Source organism: Bison bison, unplaced genomic scaffold (assembly GCF_000754665.1).
Source record: "Bison bison bison isolate TAMUID 2011002044 unplaced genomic scaffold, Bison_UMD1.0 scf7180017858886, whole genome shotgun sequence".
Classification (NCBI taxonomy): domain Eukaryota; kingdom Metazoa; phylum Chordata; class Mammalia; order Artiodactyla; family Bovidae; genus Bison; species Bison bison.
Window position 1 is genome coordinate 191,400 of NW_011489458.1, and position 1,732 is coordinate 193,131.

The window sequence follows — 1,732 nt, forward strand, 5'->3', positions numbered from 1 at the left end:
GACAGGTATGGATGTGAGAGTTGGACTGTGAAGAAGGCTGAGCGCCGAAGAATTGATGCTTTTGAACTGTGGTGTTGAAGACTCTTGAGAGTCCCTTGGACTGCAAGGAGATCCAACCAGTCCATTCTGAAGGAGATCAGCCCTGGGATTTCTTTGGAAGGAATGATGCTAAAGCTGAAACTCCAGTACTTTGGCACCTTGTGCGAAGAGTTGACTCATTAGAAAAGACTCTGATGCTGGGAGGGATTGGGGGCAAGAGGAGAAGGGGACGGCAGAGGATGAGATGGCTGGATGGCATCACTGACTCGATGGACGTGAATCTCAGTGAACTCCAGGAGTTGGTGATGGACAGGGAGGCCTGGCGTGCTGTGATTCATGGGGTCGCAAAGAGTCGGACACGACTAAGGGACTGATCTAATCTGATCTAATGGGGGGTGGACGGGATTCCCTAGTGGCTTCGACGGTAAAAGCATCTGTTTGCAATGCAGAAGACCCAGGTTCGATCCCTGGGTCGGGAAGATCCCCTGGAGAAGGAAATGGCAACCCACTCCAGTATTCTTGCCTAGAAAATTCCATGGTTGGAGGAACCTCGTAGGCCACAGTCCATCGGGTAGCAAAGAGTCGGACACAACTGAGCGATTTCATTTCACTTCACTTCATGGGGTGGGCAGAATGACAGCTAGAGAAGTAAGGGTCAGGGAAGGCCATTCGGCAAAGTACAGAACCTTGAGCAAAGGCCATCAGATTTCTTAAAGGTGGAGATCTGTAGGTCAAAGGCTTTAGGAGGGAGCGGGTGAGCCCTAGAGGTACTGATCGCCCGGGGGTGAGTGGCGGACTGGGCGGAGCCGGGCAGGACAGGGGTAGTGCTAGAGGGAGGGAGCGGGTCGCTGAGCCCCGCCTCGCCCGCGGACTCTGCACTGCGGGCTAGAGGCCCCGCCCCCGTCCCGCCCCTACTTGCCACCGGAACCATCCCGCCAAGGGCCAACGCTGGCCCCGCCCCTTCCTTCCGGGTTCCATCCCTCACTTCCGGGCCGAGCCGAGGCCCGCCTCCGGTTTGGCTTGGTAAAATCCGAGGGAAGCCTGCCGTGTTGCATTTCTTGGGGTCCGCAAAGAGTCGGACACGACAGAGCGACTGAACTAACTGAACTGACGGAACCTGCGAGCCTTTGCCCCTCCCGATGCCAGGGCCCTTCTCCGCCTGGTGCCATCAGAATCCTCGTCCCACGTCAGCGCAGGCCCGGTGTCGGCCGCATCCGGGCCACGCCCCTTCACCGAGGCCACGCTCCGGCCACGCCCCTTCCCAGTTTGGCGCTCTGCGACCTGCCTGCTGGCCCCGCCCCGTAGGCCCCGCCCCGTCCGTCCTCTATCCCAAGCGGCTCCGGCGGCCCTAGCCATCGTCTCAGCTGGGCGCCGGGAGCTGCAACCATGGCCGTCACCGCTGAGGGCGCCCGCAGGAAGGAGCGCGTCCTCTGCCTGTTTGACGTGGACGGGACCCTCACGCCGGCTCGCCAGGTAGGACCCTGCTCGTTCAGAAGCTCCCGTTGGGGGGGTCACGCGAACACCCAGAAGCGTAATGAGTGACTTGCAGCTGCGTGATCCCAGATCCCCCGGGACCGTGCGTGGGCTGCCGCAATACCTGGCCCCTGACACCCCGGGGCCGCACGCTGGGAATCATACGTCCCGATTCCCCACGTCACAGCCCCCCCGAGCATCGGCGCCCACTTTCTGTGCC

The 1,732-nt window shown here is 60.7% G+C and overlaps 1 protein-coding gene across 1 annotated transcript in view; it reads left to right on the forward strand.

Moving 5' to 3' along the window:
* The first annotated feature begins 1,023 nt into the window (after nucleotides 1–1,023).
* Nucleotides 1,024–1,732, forward strand: part of PMM1 (phosphomannomutase 1) — a 10,567-nt gene continuing 9,858 nt past the window's right edge. Inside the window, exon 1 of the mRNA XM_010829976.1 lies at nucleotides 1,024–1,512. Within this exon, the coding sequence (XP_010828278.1) occupies nucleotides 1,426–1,512 (87 nt within the window). The 5' untranslated portion in view covers nucleotides 1,024–1,425. The remainder of the gene's footprint in view (nucleotides 1,513–1,732) is intronic.